Genomic DNA, 17207 nt, shown 5'->3' with positions numbered 1-17207 from the left:
GGGAAAGAAAATGTACATTGTTATACAAGCTGTACACTCACTACTTTACATTGTAGCAAAGTGTAATTTCTTCAGTGTTGTCACATAAAAAGATATAATAAAATATTTACAAAAATGTGAGGGTGTACTCATTTTTTTGAGATAATGTATCCTGCAATGTCCTTAAGTGTACAGCACTGAGGTTTTTCAAGATTCGGTAGAACACATGCAAGGATTGCTGTTGTCTAAAGGCATATATGCAGGTTCAAATATTTTCTTAAATTCTTGGTTTAATTATATTAGGGAAGACTTCAGCAGTGCATTGACATGACTTATTTTAGTATCCACAGAACAGCGAGGTAAACCTCTGGACCAACGTTTCTAATTTATAATTTTGATCTAGAAATCTTTTTTTGGGGGTTTAGTTTGACAGTATTTGTACCTGCTTATTTTATCACTGGTGGTTGTGTTTTCATATTACACATATACACATATGTAGCAGTACATAACTATTTGTGCTGGACTTGCATTGTAAAATTTCTGTAACATTTTTATTATTATTAACAAGGATTTATATAGTATAAACAGTTCGTGCAGTGCTTTACCATATAAAGGGAGACAGTACAGTTACAATACTATAAAATACAAGAGGGTTAAGAGGGCCTTGCTCAGAATGCCGCATACACACAATCAGACTATTCGGTGGACAATCCGCCGGACTTTCCAGCGGAGGTCCGCCAGACTTTACAAATGAACGGACTTGCCCACACATGGAGTAAAGTGCGTTCATTTTGAATGTGACTTCAGGTACGACGGGACTAGCGAAGGAAGTTAATGTCGCCTCCTTCATCTGCGAGATTGACATCTTGCTAGCCCTGTCGCCTGGTATGGATTTTAAAGGGAACCCCTACGCTGAAAAAGCGGTGTGGAGTCCCCCCCCAAAGTCCATACCAGACCCTTATCCGAGCATGCAGCCCGGCCAGTCAGGAAAGGGGGTGGGGGCGAGCGAGCGCCCCCCTTCCTAAGCCGTACCAGGCCGCGTGCCCTCAACATGGGAGTGGGTGCTTTGGGGAAGGGAGGCACCCTGCGGGCCCCCCACCAAAGCACCTTGTTCCCATGTTGATGAGGACAAGGGCCTCTTCCCGACAACCCTGGCCATTGGTTCTCGGGATCTGAAGGTGGGGGCTTATAGGAATCCGGGAGTCCCCTTTAATAAGGAGGCCCCCATATTCTGGCCCCCCACCCTATCTGAATGAGTATGGGGTACAATGTACCCCTACCCATTCACCTGGGGGGAAAAAGGTGTAAATAAAAACACACAACACAGGTTTTTAAAGTAGTAGACGAAAGAAAAAGCCGGGCTCCTCCGCTAGCAAAAGAGCAGCAAAAGAGCAGAAGATAGTGGAGGAGCCCGGCGAGAAGAACCCCGAAGTCAGAAGAAGACCCCTGGAGCTGCCTAATAAACTACGGAGCCCACACGTGATCAAATTGTAATTGCATAAGAGTTTACAATCTAATAGGGTGGGACAAGTGGGGCAAAAAGTAATAACTATGGGGGATAAGCTGGTGGAGGTGTTAAACATTCAATTGTTAGTTGAAGGCAGCATAGACTTTCCTAAAGAGATGAGTTTTCAGGGATCACCAAAAGGTTGCCAGAATAGGAGATAGCCAGACAGATTGAAGTAGAGAACTCCAGGGGATTGGGGAGGTTCTGGAGATGAACATGGAGGGAGGAGACAAGAGAGCTACTTAGCAGGAGGTCTTGGGATCAGCAGCGAATACGGTTTGGATGATATTTGGAGATAAGATTGGTAATGAATGGTTGTGAATAGCTTTTTATGTTGTTAGTATTTTGAATTTAAGCGATCGATAAGGCATATGAGTCTGGCAGCAGAATTCATGGTAGGCCAAAGAGGGGATAGTCTATATAGAGATAGGCCTATGAGAAGGGAGTTGCAATATTCAAGGCGAGAGTTAACAAGGGAATGAATATTTTGGTGGTTTCATTAGGTAAAAAGAGCTGAATTTTAGAGATGTTACGGAGGTCAAGTCTACAAGCTTGTTACAGAGATTCGATTTGGGGCTGAAAGGACAGGTCAGAGTTTCGGATTGCATCTAGTACCACTGCGTGAGGGGAGGTACTGTATTATTGGTCTTTATGAAAAAGTCAAGAAGGAGGGCATGAGCCAGCAAGACATTTAACATTCATGTTGTCATGTCAGTTAATAATTTAGTAATGGGAAAGGAGGCTGAAGGAGCGGGATGAGGAGTAGAGAGATAGATTTGAGTGTTACTAGCGTAGAGATGGTATTGGCAGCTGTGTGAAGTTATCAAGTGACCAAGAGAGGAGGTGTAGCAGGAGAAGAAAAAGGGTTTTAGGAACAGAGCCTTGGAGGACATGTGCATAAAGAGGAAGTGGGAAGAAAGAGACAGAGTTGTGAGTAATACTAAAGGAATGCTGTGGAGGTGAAGAACCAGGAAATAACAGAATCTTGGAGGCCAAGGGAGTATAGTGGAAGTTCATCAGTATCAAAGGCCACAGAAAAATCTTGTATTAAGAGCATGAAGTACTGCCCATTGGTTTTAGCAGTTAGTAAATCCTTAGTAGGTTTTAGTAGGACATTTCCTGTGGAGTGCTGCGAGTTACAGCAAAACTCCTGTAAGGGGTCAAGAAGGTTGTTTTCAGTGAGGTAGTTGATCAGATGATTGTAGACTAAGTGTTTTAAAGGTCTAGAGGTGAACGGTAGCAAGGAGTTAGGTCTTAAGTTTTTCATGTTGGTGGGGTCTAGTGAGGGTTTTTTAGGTATGGGGGTGATTCATCCATGCTTTAGAAGGAAGGTGCGAGTAGAGAGGGACAGATTGAGGATATGAATGAGAGCACATAGGATAGATTCAAAAAAAGGTGACCATAGTAGTTGGGAGGGAACATGATCCAGGGGACGATTGGTTAGGTGGGTATCTGAGTAAAGTTTGGTAACCCTTTTCAGTAGTAGCCAGATCAAAAAAAAGAAAGTATTGAATGTGCTGTTAGGTAGGGTATGTTAAATGGGGAAAATACATGTACAGTGTAGTAGGGATGGGCGAACGGTTCAGCCGAAGCATCAGTTCGGGCCAAACATTATCATATCTTTGGCCATTGACCAAACACCCGAATTTGCAGGGTGTTTGCCAGGGTGTTCGCCCTGAGAAACACACTGCAATGCACTGAACTCTGCACAGTGTATTCTGTGCCCTGATTGGGCAAAGATTTGCCCAATTAGGGTGCAGTGTAAGCTGGTTGTTAAGGAGCGGGCTGGGAAGCCGGCCACAGTGTCCTTAACAACTGATGAGTCATCAGCTGTCCAATTTAAAAAACGGCAGTTAAAAAATAAAGAAAAAAATGGTGTGGGGTATGGATTAGGAGGGAAACCCCACTCCAAAATGTAAAAAAAATTGGAGTGGGGCCCCCCCTAAAATCGATACCAGACCCTTTTCCAGGCATACAGCCTGGCTGGCCAGAAAAGGGGAGGAATGAGTGAGAGCCCCTCACTGAACCAGGCCACATTGCCTCAACATGGGGGGTGGGTGCTTTGGGGTGGGGGGGCGTTTTTTTCTTTGGGGCTTGCTGTTTGGGTTAGAACATTTCCCCTGTTCAGCTGTACTGCTGCGAGCCGAACAGGGGATGTTCTGCTCATCCTTACAGTGGAGATGTCTTCACAAAATGAAACAATCTTGTTTTTGAAGTGACTGGCAATCTCTTGGGCAGTGAGTGAATTAGTGGGTGGAGGTGGTGGGGGACAAAGGAGAGATAAAGCTAGGGAGGTAGAGAAGAGCCAATGAGGACTGGATGACAAGGTATTGTTAGGAGTGATAAAGTAGGTTTGTTTGGCAGCATGTAGGCAGGGATTGTATTTTATGAGGGAAGATTTGTATAGGGTGAAGTACTGCAGGGATTTAGAATTATACTACAGTCGCTCAAGGATATGGCAATATTTCTTGAGATATCTGGTGTTATCAGTGTACCAAGGTTGTAAAGATCAGGGCCTGATCCTGCATATAGTTATAGGAGCAAGCACGTCGAGTGAGGATTGTGATTTGTTGTAAACAGAAATGGCCAAGTTAGGACAGAACAGAGGTGAGATTTTGTCATAGCAGTGGTCAGTAGCAGAATAGAGAAATGAAGGGTTAAAGTGGTGAAGGTTTCTACAAGTAATCATTTGATGCTTGGAAGGATAGGTGGTTGAAGATAAGGACACTGTGAATTTGATGAGGTTGTGATTAGAGAGAGGAAAGGGGGTGTTAATGAGGTTGCCAGGAGTGCATAGATGGGAGCGTATAAGGTCCATGGTCCAAGGTACCAAGGGAATGAGTGGAAGTGTATATTTATTGTGTTAGGTCAAAAGATAAAGTTAAGTTGAGAAATTTGAATGTAGCTGGGCAGAGAAGTTAAATTCATCAAGAAGGATAGCGGGTATTTTAGAGGAGAGAAAGTAAGGTAACTTGGCAAATAAATGATCAAAAAAGTGTGATCTAGTCTAGGAGACTGATAAATCTCTGCAATCCTTAGAGAAATTGGAGAAGTTGCAGTGGGTCTCAAAAGAGGAGAGTGATAGAGAGAGTGATAGAGGAGGAGGGGTAGGAAAGACTTGAATGGTGCTCAGTGGGGATGGAAGGAAACCAATTCCACTGTCCACTGGGTCTGGGTAAGTCAGTCTAGTGGAGACTACAATGGGGGAGGGCAGCAGGAGAAGCAGAGCCTGATTGCTTTCTTTCCTTCTCTGATCTCTTTCTTTTGTTTCCCTATTTTTTTGTTCTACATTCTGCCTTTAAACAGTGTAACTCTTACAATTCTGAAAGAGAGCTACAAGGAGTGTTTGCTTTTATATAACCGTGCACTCTGTTTTCCAGATCTTGAATTGTTCAATGCTCATGGAATCTCCGGTGCAGATATTTCGAGAGGCGGAAATAGACCCTAAGAGACATCCAATGGGTTCAACATGCTCTCCCAATTGTATGCCTGTGTGCACTTCAAGCTGTTATGCCAACTCCAGTTTAATGCTAGGCTGGGCTGACTATGAAAATGTCAGTGACTATCCAGTATCACCGACACATGAAGGCAACCACACCACCATTTCTCCCACAATCTCTGTCATCATTACAGCCGTTTACTCCATGGTTTTTGTTGTTGGCTTGGTGGGCAATGCACTGGTAATGTTTGTAATTATACGGTAAGTTTAATTTTGCACAAATTATATTGTTAGAGAAATATGTTTGTAGTGTATTGTACTGTATACCATATTTGCATTTTATTTCACTGTTAGCCTGCTATTGCTTGTGAAATGTATGCCAAATAGCTAAATATGCACTTGTAGTGCATACGTGTGAATTGCTAAAACAATTTGATCCACAAATAACTAACATTACCATATTTCATGACAATTTTTCTTGAAACAGAATTTAAAAAGACATGAGATTGGCATCACACTGATGCTGCAAAATAGGAGCCTAAAATAAAGGAACACCATTCTTTTTTTCTTAAAAGGGGGAAGGAAATGGAGAGAGGGGTATGGGAAATGTACCTGCTTGCTATGGAAATTGCTATTCTTGAGCCCTATAAATTCATTAGTTAAGTACAAAATGGTCAGCACTGGCTACATTTTTTACTTACCAATTTATATGAAAAAAAAGACATACAAATCCAAAAGATTCTTCATGTATTTCAAATTGAGTCTACTTGTCTACAGTGATTACCTTGCATTTGTGCAAAATGTTTGTAAAAAAATACTTTGTTTTAACAAAATTTTAAGATTTTCACATAATTCAGTGTTCAGCATTGGCAGTTAATATTGCTTAGTGAACACTGGCAAATGTCAAACAGATGATCTGTGACTGTGACTGATGATCATGAGTTTATGACACTGAGTTGCAAAAAACCCTACACACTGTGACCATGTGACTGATGGTGGAACTGATCAGTACTAACTAGGAGGAGGTGTCAAGGACCAGAGAAAATTATGACTGCTTTGCTCCGCTTTATAGGAGTGACATGTCTTGTGACACAATCTGCCTGTGTGATTGCAGGAAATAGTAAGAAAACATAGTGGAGGATGAGATAACATTTAAGACATCATCCTGGTGATCCAGCGAAAGTGAAGGGCATTAGAAAAACCAAATTGCCTGAACTGTTCTGGCATGAGACAGTAACATATAATTAGGTAAATTAGAACAACCAAGGTTGAATAGTTCACACAAATAAGTTTGATTCGTTTGTCAGCATCTGTTTATAAAACATGAGAATAGAAGCTATATGTGTCTAAAAGCTTGTGTTTGTTTGTAGTAAATATAATGTTCCTCACTTCACACCTTAAAAATCAATCTTGGTTTATTCAGTCCTATTTAATTACAATCTTATCTCACACATGGTCTCAGAAGTCCTCTGAGACTTTTCTTACTAACTAGTCAATGAATGTTTCATGGCTAAGCAAAATAATCACTTCTCTAGTTCTAATCAATCTTTAGTATCCATTCTGTTCATGGTATGAATAAATTATGATGCACTATAAATAAAAGTATATTATTGACTAGAAGCAATTAAAAAGATTCAAAAGTGTTTCCAGGGAAGCAGCTAATATGAACAAATTGAGACAAATAAATGCTGACAATACAGAGCAGTTTGGTAAATTAAAATGTTCTTCCCTGTGAGCTATATTATGTAAAAAAATAAAAATAAAAAATATACATTTGGTGACAAAGTATTCATCATCATATCATTTTAACAAGTTCACTGTCTTTAATAAATGTAAGTTTTGAAAGCTAAACTAAATTCACAGAAAAAGATATGCAGTTTGATGTTGTCTCTATGCAGTCTAGACATTTTACTAAACACTTTTATTACATTTATTTTCCTGTTACATCATGTCAGTGTGTGTATAAATATGAACCTGTGCACTCAGTAATCATAAAGTGCCTTTATATTTTGCTGCCTTCATTCTGGGATTTCATTTTTCAAACTGTCTTACAACCCCATGTCTTGCAGAATGTCCTGTCATACAAGGGGTGGTACACTGGTTGCAGCAGGAGGTACATCACCATTTTTCCCTATCATGGTGTAAATCATGGTGCCAAAGTGTAATCCCAATTTTAATGTTAATATTGGCAGTAACGCATTGATGGAGTCATAGCAAAGCCCTTTTTTTCTTCAATTGGGTGGTACTAATGTTGCTAAAGCTAAACTATAATTTTAACAGATAACTTGCTAAAATTTGTTTTTAAAATTGTATGAGCCTGTACATATTCTGTCATTTTGTATAAAGTTAGGGGAAAGTGACAAACCTTGCAAATGATTTTGGGATTCTTACAAGGTTAGCCGAGAATTTTACTTTTGCAACGTGCATCACCCATGGCAAAAAAATATATCTGATACTACTATAGTTGAAAACGATTATTTCTTTTTGTCTTATATTATTATGATTGCACTTTACACCACCCTATAGAATAAGTAGGAGTATGCCTGATCGGTAACCTAAAACAGCCAATCAGAACTAAACTATCAATGTTCTGACTTGACTACAATAAATGAAACTCAAATTAATCTTTTGGGTGTAATTACACTTTATACAACATTGGTTCCCTTTGGCTGACTTCTTGAGTAACTATGTATTAAGTAAGCATTTTCAAATTGCTCCAACATAAAAACATCTCTGAAGTAAAGAACAAACAAACAAAAAACAAAAACAAAAAAACCCACAACTATCTGGCTTAGGAAAGTGAAAACTCCGCAATTAGCAACAGGCCATCTAACAAGCTATTATTCTATTATTAGCTTTACCAAAATGGACAGACACTGTACACACTAATATCATAGGCAGCGTAACTAGAATTCAATTCTTTCAAAATAAATAGCGCACACATAATAGCTGTAAATGTATTGCCATACCAACAAAGCTATTATACCATTATATGCAATTTAAAATGGTTCCAGCACTGCTGGCTTGATTTTCTTAAATTACAGGCATGAACATTAGCAAATGATAAACAACATGTGTTAAGAACATCCTTAAATTACTTCTTATTGCCAGATGCCCAATTGCTATAATACATTAATAGAGAAATGGAGAAGCAGAAAGAAAAGACTTGATAAACAAGAGGACAGTAAATATGTGCAAGTGCACTTTCATACAATTCTTAAATGATTTTGTTTTTATATTTCTCTCAGTGAACCCATCTATCTATAGAGCTACCAGGTCTATGCTATCCGGTATAGAGAAAAATAAGGACGTCTTCTGTGTCTACAATTACAGCTCAAAACCCGGATAGGTAGTAAGGAGCACATCTTAAGAAACTGTGGTTTCAATTGGAAGTTCTTTAAAAACATATTTTGAACAAGAGCATCAGCTACTGCCATTGCATTTCAGAAGAATGGATTCCACTTTCTTCAGGGTTAACATGTAAGGAACAATAAGGATACAATATAAAATGACATCTAAGATACATATCAATCACATAGAACATGCAAAGAACCATAACATTATAATAAAACATAAATCAAAATCTCTTAATCTAATATTCCTCATACATAAAATGAATTATTTGGACTAAAAAGAAAAGTAGCAGTAGATGTAGTAGTAGCGATAGAATTAATTGCTACGCTATAAAATCTAGTCATAGAAGAAAAATTGGTCATGGTGTCAAAATTTACAAATAGTATCCTATGCTTTATAACTAATGGAATATGTTTTATCATCTAGCAATTCAGTTATATTCTAAAAACATCCACTAAAGAGTTAAATAGTCCATTATGAACCTATACAGTTCCTATACATTATATAGATTGTATGGATTCAATTAAAAAAATAAAAATAAAAAGAGCCCAATAAGATGAAATATACTGTACTTATAAAAGCTGTAAGCAAAAAGAGGGGTAAACTGACCTTGAACAATGATTTGTGATAAGGAAAGTACTAAATATACTAAAGAGCCTAAACTAAGGCTGGATTTGGGCTGTGGAAAATGAAATTAAATGTTACAAATGAATTGAATGTTAAGACCCACATAACATAACGAGTTACATAGGGAATAGGCAAATTACAGAACTATGAGTACGTTCAGTGGTTGAGAGTGGTGATGAGCTGAACACCCCCCCCCCCCCTGGTCCGGTTTGCGCCAGAACTTGCGAACAGGCAAACAAATTGTGCGAACACCATTAAAGTCTATGGGACACGAAGATAAAAAATCAAAAGTGCTCAAAGTGCTCATATTAAAGGCTTATATGTATGTTATTGTCATAAAAAAGTGTTTTATGGGGGACATGTATCAATGCAAATTCTTTTTTTAAAACAGTAGTTTTTTTCAAGAGCAGTGATTTTAATAATGCTTAAAGTGAATCAATACAAATGCAATATTCCTTTACTTATTGTGCCTGTGGGGTGTCCTTAGTATGCTTGTAAAGCAACGCATCTTTCCTGTGTTTAGAACAGTATCACAGCAACATGATATTTCTAAGGGAAAAAAATTAATTTAACCACTTAAAATCCAAGCCTTTTTTTTGAGATATATCGTTTTCAAGTTAAAAACAGTTTTTTTTTTGCTAGAAAATTACTTAGAACACCCAAACATTATACATTTTATTCTAACACCCTAGAGAATAAAATGGCAGTTGTTGCAATACTTTCTGTCACATCGTATTTGTGCAGCGGTCTTACAAGCACATTTTTTTAATTAAAAAATAAGACAACAGTAAAGTTAGCCCAATTTTTTTTTTAGATTGTGAAAGATGAGTAAATTGATACCCAACATGTCACACTTCAAAATTGTGCCCCCGCTCGTGAAATGTCGACAAACTTTCACCCTTAAAAATCTCCATAGGTAACGTTTAAAAAATTCTACAGGTTGTATATTTTGATTTACAGAGGAGGTCTAGGGATAGAATTATTGCTCTCGCTCTACCAATTGCGACGATACCTCACATGTGTGGTTTGAATACTCACATATACATATACATTCGCTTCTGCACACAAGCTCGGTGGGACGGAGTGCTTTAAAAAATATATATTTTTTTTTTATTAATTTATTTTACCTTTTATTTTTACACTTTTCTTTAAAAAAAAATTGTGTCATTTTATTCCTATTACAAGGAATGTAAACATCCCTTGTAATAGAGAAAAAGCATGGCAGGACCTCTTAAATATGAAATGAGGGGTAAAATTGACCTCAGATCTCATATTTACACTAAAATTCAATAAAAAGAAGTGTCATTTAAAATTAAATGGCCCTTTAAGAGCTATGGGCGGAAGTGATGTTTTGAGGATACTTCTGCCCTGCAATGATATGGAGACGGGTGGGGGCTATCTTCACCTCACTCATTTCAATGTCATACAAGGGACAGCATCCGATCGCCTCTGCTGCTGCCAGTGGCTCCGGTAAGCGACGGAGGCCACAAAGCGTGGCGAAAGGGGGGCCCTATCCCTCCGCCGATAAAAGTGATTTTGTGGTGAATCCGAAGAAGAGCATACTGGGGTTATGGCAGCTAGCTGTTGCCATAACAACGATATTCCTCTTTAAATTTAGGACGTATATCAGCATGCGGTGGTCTGGAAGTGGTTAAAACTGCTCGTGGCTGTAATGAATTGTTGGATCCCAGCAATATTGAAAAAAATCATTAAAAAAATGGTGTGGGTTCCCCCCAGTCCATTACTAGGCCCTTGGGGTCTGTTCTGAATATTAACCACTTCAATACCGGGCACTTAAACACCTTCCTGCCCAGACCAATTTTGAGCTTTCAGCGCTATCGCACTTTGAATGACAATTGCGCTGTCATGCTACACTGTACCCAAATGAAATTTTTATCATTTTTTCCCACAAATAGAGCTTTCTTTTGGTGGTATTTGATCACCTCTGCGGTTTTAATTTTTTGCTAAACAAATAAAAAAATACCGAAAATTTTGAAAAAAAAAATGTTTTTTTTTGTTTCAGTTTCAAAACTTTGCAAATAAGTAAGTTTTCTCCTTCACTGATGGGCACTGATGGGGTTACACTGATGGGCAATGATAAGGCGGCACTGATGGGCACCGATGAGGTGGCACCAATGAAGTTACACTGATGGGCAATGATAAGGCGGCACTGATGGGCACCGATGAGGTGGCACCAATGAAGTGGCACTGATGAGGTGGCATTGATGGACACCGATATGTGGCACTGATAGGCGGCACTGATGGGTGGCACTGATGGGCGACACGGATGGGCGACACGGATGGGCACTGATAGGTGGCACAAATTGACACGGATTGGCATGGATGGGCATGGATAGGTGGCACAGGTGGGCATGGGTTAGGCGGCACAGGTGGGCATGGGTAGGTGGCACAGGTGGGCATGGGTAGGTGGCACAGGTGGGCATGGGTAGGCGGCACAGGTGGGCATGGGTAGGCACTGATAGGCGGCACAGATGGGAACTGATAGGCGGCATTGTATTATAATATATTGTACTAATGGATGCCATCAGTGCCAATCAATAATGCATGCCAATCAGTGATGCCCATTGTGGGCACTGATTGGCATCCATTATGGGCACTGATTGGCATCCATTGTGGCACTGACTGCAATCCCTGGTGGTCTAGGGTGGCATACCTTGTCCTTGGCATCCCTGGTGGTCTGGTGGTGTCCCTGGTGGTCCAGTGTGGGCATCCTCGGGGGGGCTGTGCTGATAATCGATCAGCACAGACCCCCCCTGTCAGAGGAGCAGCCGATCGGCTCTCCTCTACTCGCGTCTGACAGACGCGAGTGAGGAAAAGCCGATCACCGGCTTTTCCTATTTACACTGTGATCAGCCGTGATTGGACACGGCTGATCACGTGGTAAAGAGTCTCCGTCGGAGACTCTTTACCGAGATCGTAGTTGCCGGGTGTCAGACTGACACCCCGCAACAATGATCGCCGCGATGCGCGCCCCCGGGGGCGCACAGCGGCTCATAATCCTGATCACGTCATATGACGTCCGGTCAGGATTATGAAACCACTTTGCCGCCGTCTATTTGCTATAGGGCGGGCGGCAAGTGGTTAAAAACATTTTTTAAAAACATTGCCTGGGGTCCCCGCAAATCCAGCGAGAGAGAGGCACCTCTCCTGAACAGGTCACATGCCCTCAACATGGGGAGGGTGTTTTGGGATCCCCCCAAAACATCTTGTCCCCATGTTGATGGCACAGTTTTTCTGGGTTATTTTTTCTGTGGTTGTCGGTGCTGTCATCGAAGATGGAGTTACATCGCAGGACACTTTTTTCTTTTTAACAAAGGACTTGTCCCAAACTGTCTCCTGTCATTTTTATCATTTTGACACTTTTTTGGGTGAATGTGTAGGAGTACAATGTAACCAACACCCATTTACATGGGGGGTGAGATCTGGGGGCCTCCTTGTTAAAGGGGGCTTCCAGAATCTGATAAGCCCCCCACCCGCAGACCCCCACAACCACCCTCCAAGGGTTGTGGGGAAGAGGCCCTTGTCCCCATCAACATGGGGACACAGTATTTTGGGGGGACCCAAAGGGCCTGGTAATGGACTTGGGGGGACTCATGCCATTTAAAAAAAAATGATTTTTATGTATATTGCCAGGATCCAGCAATACATTACAGCCACAAGCATTTTTAAGCAGTTTTAAATTCAAATTTTTCGTTTTGAAAGGTCATTTTGCTGCTCTCATTCATAAAACTATGTACGACTGCCGTGTAAGCAGCCTTTCATAATGTGGGGCATGGACTCAGACCCCTGAGCCATGATTGCATTTGGTCAATCATGGTTCTCACAGCAGAACACACTGTGATTGGTCAACGCATGCAGGTCAAGTGCATGCTTTGGCCAATCAGCAGCCGTCAATGCACTGTAATCTCGCAGTGCATTGACAGTCTTGCCATTCATTATTATGGGGCGTTCCGCCGATGCTCAAATTTCCTGCAAATGCCCCATAATGTTCAAACGGGCAAACACGTTTGTCTCGAAAATCGGCTCATCCCTAGCTGGGAGTGGCAGAGCTGTAGTTCCGCCCCGGAAGTGATGTCACTTGTCATCAGGCATCTTTCTGAGTTTCCAGGAAGTGGATTCCCCCTGGCAATGAGCTGGTTCCCTGAGGTCTGGTAAGGTACCTGTCTGACATTGGGAGTTCACTGATTGGCGCACTACAGCGGGGATGATCCTGCAGGCGTCTGTTGGGGTTTTTCCCCCGTTCCTGGCAATTCTGAAGCTTCCGGTTCGGTTATCCTAGTGTGTGGTTTTTGGACACCTCTGAATGCCCAAGACCCCTCTCCCCCCTGCAGCTACTTTGGGCATGTAGAGGTGAGACATGGATTGATACATTTATCAATCCTGCATCCCTTTTTGCTTATGTATTCCTACACCTGTATTCATCTGACTAAGTATAAATAAATGTGCACTATATCATGGATTTGAATGAATTTGCATTATTTATTTATTTGTGTATTTATAATGGAGTTTTTTGTTTTGGATATAGGTATTTGATATGGATTCTGTCATTTTTACATTAGTCCAACTATTTATTTTTCCGCCTCTTTGAGGATGTTGCTCTTTTTAACACACAATTTTCAATTCCACCATTCCCTATAAAAGTGCTTGCCCATGGTGTACGAGACTAGCCTAGCTCTGTGCAATGTGGGAGTCGCAAATAATTCCCACGTTGCTTTTATTTCAATTTTATCGTACTTTTGATCCAATTTATTGCTTATCCTGCAAATTATTGTAAGGTGTTTTAAGCCCAATAAATCGTTACTGGTTGACCTGCACCATGTGGAGCTTTTTCGTTTCCCATTTTACTTCGTATTCCGCCATCTTTGACCTCTGGCTTCCATCCATACGTGGACGTACCTGAGACACCTCCGGCTGCTGTTTGACAGTTCTGTGACTTGGAGTTGCTCACCATCGCACACCCAAAATTATACCACCAGGAGGATTTTAAGCCCATTTGACCCACCACCATATGGTACGTGTGTCCACCTCAACTGGCAAGAGTACCTTATTGTGTGTCCATCTTTGTCAAAGGTTGGTATACCTATTGTCCAATCTGGACCACATTCCAAGTCCTTTGTGGAAGTGAGGCCTTAAAGAACTCTCTTATCCATTTCACATATGGACTAGAACCCATATTCCATTGGATCCAACTAGCGCAATTAGTGTTTTTCAATTTTTTGGGGTTATTTCACATTTTTGTGTATAATCCTTGATCACTATAGTTGTTTTACCAATCTTCACAATTGTATTTAATTTTACACTTGTTGATTGATTTCATGTTTCTATTTATGAGGTTTACGTGTCTGAACGCTACACGTATTTTTTACCCTGCCCTTTTAGAGACTACAGAACTAAGTATATTTTTTTACTATTAAGTGATTTGCACAGAATTTTTTAATGATAATACGAAAGACAATAAAATAGATCCCCTGCAGTGAACAACAATAGGGCCCACCCCAGCAATAGTAGACCCCCTCATGAACAAAATACACCACCCCTGCAACAAAATATTCCCCACACGACAACAGACTCCCCTCCCAGCAACAACTGACCCCCCTGCAACAAAATACCACCCCAGCAGCAACAACAGATCTCCCAGCAAGCAGCATCAATAGACTCAAAGAGCCAAAAACAATAGACCTCTTCCTCAACAGTAGAGCCCTACCAGCAATAATTACCTCCCAGCAATATAAGAACCCCCCACCAGCAACAATAGACCTCCCCAGCAACAATAAACCTCCACACAATAGATCCCTGACAGCAATACTAGATTCCCAAGCAGCCAGCATCAATAGACCCTGCAGAACACCACAGTACTCCTTGTCATTACATACATTCATTGCTGGAGGTGCCTAAACTGCGTTCCCCCATGTTCCCACTGAAAAAAAGCCCTGATAAAGACAATGATGGGGCTTTGGTGTGTACAGTATAGGACTGTAAAAGATGATACAGACACAGTTCGAGCTATGGTATCTACGAGTAGCAGTGGTTGTCAGGAAACATACATGAAATCAGAGGGAAGAGAGATGGAAGAGAGATGTGAAAAGGAGAGGAATGTGGCATAGAGTAAACATATAAGGACCTGAGAGCCTGAACTGACTTTGAAAGGTGCAGAACTTTTCAGTAATGGGTCTGAAGATAACAGGTTGAAGATAACAAAACGGAAGTAACAAAACATGCAAGAAACAATCAAGATTTTCAATCTTTCCATTCATATGTTCACTTCAGATAAAACATTTTTTTGATACAGGAAAAAGGCCTTCATTTTTACACTACTGCTAAACTTAATAATTTTGAACATTTTATAGGCAATACAAAGTTCATATGCAAACCTATCCTAAATAAAAAAACAAGACAAGATGTCCTACACCCAAGCCATCAATGCTACTTGGCTAAAACATCATTTTTATTGATAATGTATTCTTAAAGAAAACCCCTGTATTTGTAACGCATGTGCTCAAAGTGGAGCCTTGCACTTTCCCCTTCCAGTTTTTCACCATGATATCGCTACATGCGCAGCGCCATAATGGTATTGCGCCACAGTGCATGTGCCACACTTGAGCAATTGTGCAATATCACTCTATTCTATTCCTTTCAGAGGAAGTATCTTTATCTGTTTTGCTGCCATATTTCATCCAGGCTCAATGTGCTCTCTCAGTATGTTATGCAGTCTATTCTTTCCATAAGTTAATACTATATCCCACTCATATTTACTGCCATCTACTGACCAAAAAGGGAATATAACCTTTAAATACATTATAGCTAGCTTTGGACATCATACACAGAGGCAACAAGTCATATTCTTCAGCAAGCACGGAATTTCATAGGATATACTAATACTCAACTGATAAACTAAATCAGCTTTGTATGAAGGGTAAGTATGTGAATCCTTTGTTTAAACCATGAGATGATAGTGAGCCCAGTTTAAAGATCCATCTGGCTTAAATTTTCCAGAGTTTTTTAACAAATATCTACCTTTCTAGGATCCAGTTGGACCTTCTACACTGCCCAAGTGTTTATACAATCTGGTTTTTCCTCCTGCTTTAAGCAGATGTCTAGCAAAGGGTCTATCTCTTTTAGAGATGATATTGTTAACATGTTCTAATACCTGCCTTCTTAATTAAATAGTTTTTTCCTACGTATAATAAGGGGCACCATAATGAGCCCTTCTGAACTGCAGTTGTGGAAGGCTTTCATTTTCACTGTCTCCCCATTTTTGGGATTGGTAAAATCTTTAGCTGGTAATATATATGGACAGGCTTTACAATGTCCACATCAGAAACATTCTTGGGGTCATTGTGGCAACCATGCAACCAAGTAGAATTTAAAGATGCTGATGAAACTTTCTCCAAATGGATGTGAAACAGAAGGTCATGCAAATGTTTACCCCTCTCATAAGTAATCACCAGAATTTTGGGCAGAATACTAGAAAAGTACTTATCATCTAGTATTACCTGCCAATATTTCTTGATAATGTTAACATTTTTTAAAGATTGCCCCGAATAAATGCCTATTATCTGCATGCCTCCCAACTACTCCTCTTTAGTCCTTTTAAGACTTAACAATGAGTCCCTCAATATTATATTGACTTTATCAAAGAGCTTTTCAAATCTCTCCACTGATAGCCTCTTCCCATAAATCTCCTAAAAAAGTATTTGCTCTCAGTCAAAATAGAATAATTTCATTTTGGCTTCAGGAAAATGGCCACAGGGATCCCTCTCTTGAGAGAGATGAAATGATGGCTCTCCCAAATCAAGAAGCTATTAGGGGCTGTTGGTTTATGGTAGATTGTAGTGCATTATTATTGATTGCAAACCAAAATCTAGATACATTTTGATCCAATGCAAAGATCATTTTGTCTCTACTATTCAAAATCTTGTAACACCAGATCTCAATAAACTATCCACAAACTCAGAGAAAAAAATCCCAACCTCAACAGAGAAGAAAAAGAGGCCTTACAGACATTAAAAAAAATAGAAATATGATAATAAAAATGCAGACAAAGGGGGCAGAAAAAACAGTCGAAAAGAGGTTTAGTATTACAAAATCAAAATACATACATTGAAAAAGGAAGGAGTATTCTCATAGATAAGAATTTTCTATACCATGACAAACTAGGCTCCTACACACCACTTTTCTCTAAACAATCAACATTTCATCAGGTCAGAAAATACAAACAACTTGTTGGGACTTAACTAAAGCACTTTATAATCATAAGAAATGCAAATACCAACATTTCTA

The 17207-nt window shown here is 40.1% G+C and overlaps 1 protein-coding gene across 1 annotated transcript in view; it reads left to right on the top strand.

The window, feature by feature from the left end:
- The window catches only part of OPRK1 (opioid receptor kappa 1), a 133778-nt gene that overhangs the window by 79924 nt on the left and 36647 nt on the right, over window positions 1-17207 (top strand). Inside the window, exon 2 of the mRNA XM_077492692.1 lies at window positions 4867-5186. Coding sequence (XP_077348818.1) covers window positions 4882-5186 — 305 coding nt within the window. The 5' untranslated portion in view covers window positions 4867-4881. The remainder of the gene's footprint in view (window positions 1-4866; window positions 5187-17207) is intronic.

The sequence above is a fragment of the Lithobates pipiens genome, unplaced genomic scaffold (genome assembly GCF_037356315.1).
Source record: "Lithobates pipiens isolate NorthernLeopardFrog02 unplaced genomic scaffold, aLitPip1_a1.2 Scaffold_19, whole genome shotgun sequence".
NCBI lineage: Eukaryota > Metazoa > Chordata > Amphibia > Anura > Ranidae > Lithobates > Lithobates pipiens.
Note: the sequence above shows the minus strand (reverse complement) of the source record. Positions and strands in the feature narration are given on the sequence as shown.